Source organism: Centruroides sculpturatus, unplaced genomic scaffold (genome assembly GCF_000671375.1).
Source record: "Centruroides sculpturatus isolate CEXI.00-Female unplaced genomic scaffold, Cexi_2.0 scaffold369, whole genome shotgun sequence".
Taxonomy (NCBI): Eukaryota; Metazoa; Arthropoda; class Arachnida; order Scorpiones; family Buthidae; genus Centruroides; species Centruroides sculpturatus.
The window spans coordinates 510,824-512,577 of NW_019384649.1; the positions used below are offsets into that span (position 1 = coordinate 510,824).

Genomic DNA, 1,754 nt, shown 5'->3' on the forward strand with positions numbered 1-1,754 from the left:
GATTTTATCCCAGACTGCTTTTGAGCTAGTGGAAGATGTTATGCTAGAAACATACTTCCTCCAAGAATCCCTTTGGCTTTGCCTTCTTATTCTTCTGGCATTTGCCTTTGCTTTTTTAAAAGCAACCAAATTTTCAGCAGTGGGGTACCTTCTGAAAATCCCCCAAGCTTTCTTTTGTGCTTTAAATGCTGCCTCGCAATTCTGGTTCCACCATGGTTTCAGATGCTTTGGATATCTTGTTGATGTCTTTCCCATTGTTTTCTCAGCTGCCTGAATAATGCACAAAGTGACAACTTCAACTGCATCATTGATATCAGCAGTATTGACCATTTCCTCAGTGATGCTAGCTAAAGAGGAAAATGCAGGCCAATCTGCCGTTTCAAGTTTCCAGCATGGTGGACGAGCTGTTTCACAGCTTTCTCTGCCTCGATAATTTAGAAATATTGGGAAGTGGTTACTAGAGAGTAGATTACATCCAACCTCCCATGAAAATGCTGAAAACAGGTTTGGACTTGCTAATGATAGATCAATGGCAGTGAATGTTCTTGTTGGGGCATGGAAGTATGTCACTTCTCCAGTATTAAATAAATATAGTTGGTGATTGCCCATAAATCTTTCGATGACTATACCTCGGCGGTTGATGTCCGGACTGCCCCACATTGGATTATGGCCATTAAAATCACCCAGTAAAAGGAATAGAGTAGGCAGCTGTTCAACTAATGCATTTAATTCATCCTCATTGACTCTGACATCTGGTGGCAAGTATATAGAACAAACTGTGACAGTTACTCCAATAGAAATTCTGACTGCCACAGCTTGCAAATCAGTTGTTATTTGTACTGGCAAGGATGGGATGTGATTTGAAACAACAATAGCCACACCTCCACTGGCACGGTTGTGGCTATCATCATCCTTGCGGTATAGATTGAATCCTTTTAAAGAAATATTTTCTCCAGGTTTTAGATGGGTTTCCTGGAGTGCCACACAGAGAGATTGGGTATATGATGTCAAGTGTTTAATGTCAGAGAAGTTGTTGCAGAAATCACGACAGTTCCATTGGATTATTTTATAATCCATTATGTGTTTGAGGCAGCATTCTTTGTGAAGGTGTCCCTCTTCAATTTTACTGCAGATTTTCCTTTGGAAGGTGAGGTTGAATGTGTCACCTCCATATTATTCTCTTCGTCAGAGATATCAGAGAACTCATTCATGGATTGAGTCTCTGATCTCTCTGATTTAGAGAGGGCTGCTTTCAATTTTTGTTTGTTGAGTGGGTTCTTATTGGCCTGTTTAGAACCCACATTTCTAGTAATTACTCCTGTTTTGGGTAGGGGTGATTTTATCTTTATGTTCTGCTTTTCTTCTGTCTCTTTGGATTGAATTAGTAAGCATTTAGCATGGCGTGTGAGAGATTTATTTGGTGAAACAGAAATGTCTGTCTGAACTCAACATGTCTTTGTGGATTTCAGAACAGGAGAAAATGTCTTCTGTTTCACTGGTGCACTTAAAGTGACCATGTGACGTGCCTCCGGGTAAGATATGTTATTAACACTCTTCAATCGCTATATTTCTTTCTCTTTCTGCCATGTAGTGCATTTTCGGGAGTAGGCAGGATGGGCATCTTTGCAGTTTACACAGCATGCAGTGCTGGTACACTCAGTACTCTGGTGACCTTCAACTCCACACTGTGCGCATAGACTTTTGCCTCGACAGGATGTTTGGGAATGTCCAAATCGCTGGCATTTGAAACAACG

At 40.9% G+C, this 1,754-nt stretch overlaps 1 protein-coding gene across 1 annotated transcript; it reads right to left on the reverse strand.

Moving 5' to 3' along the window:
- On the reverse strand, positions 1 to 957 carry LOC111626255 (the record flags this gene model as incomplete). The annotated part of the gene is made up of 1 exon (XM_023369570.1): positions 1 to 957. A coding segment is annotated over exon 1 (660 nt), but the record flags the coding sequence as incomplete, so codon positions are not given.
- Between the last annotated feature and the right edge of the window lie 797 nt (positions 958 to 1,754).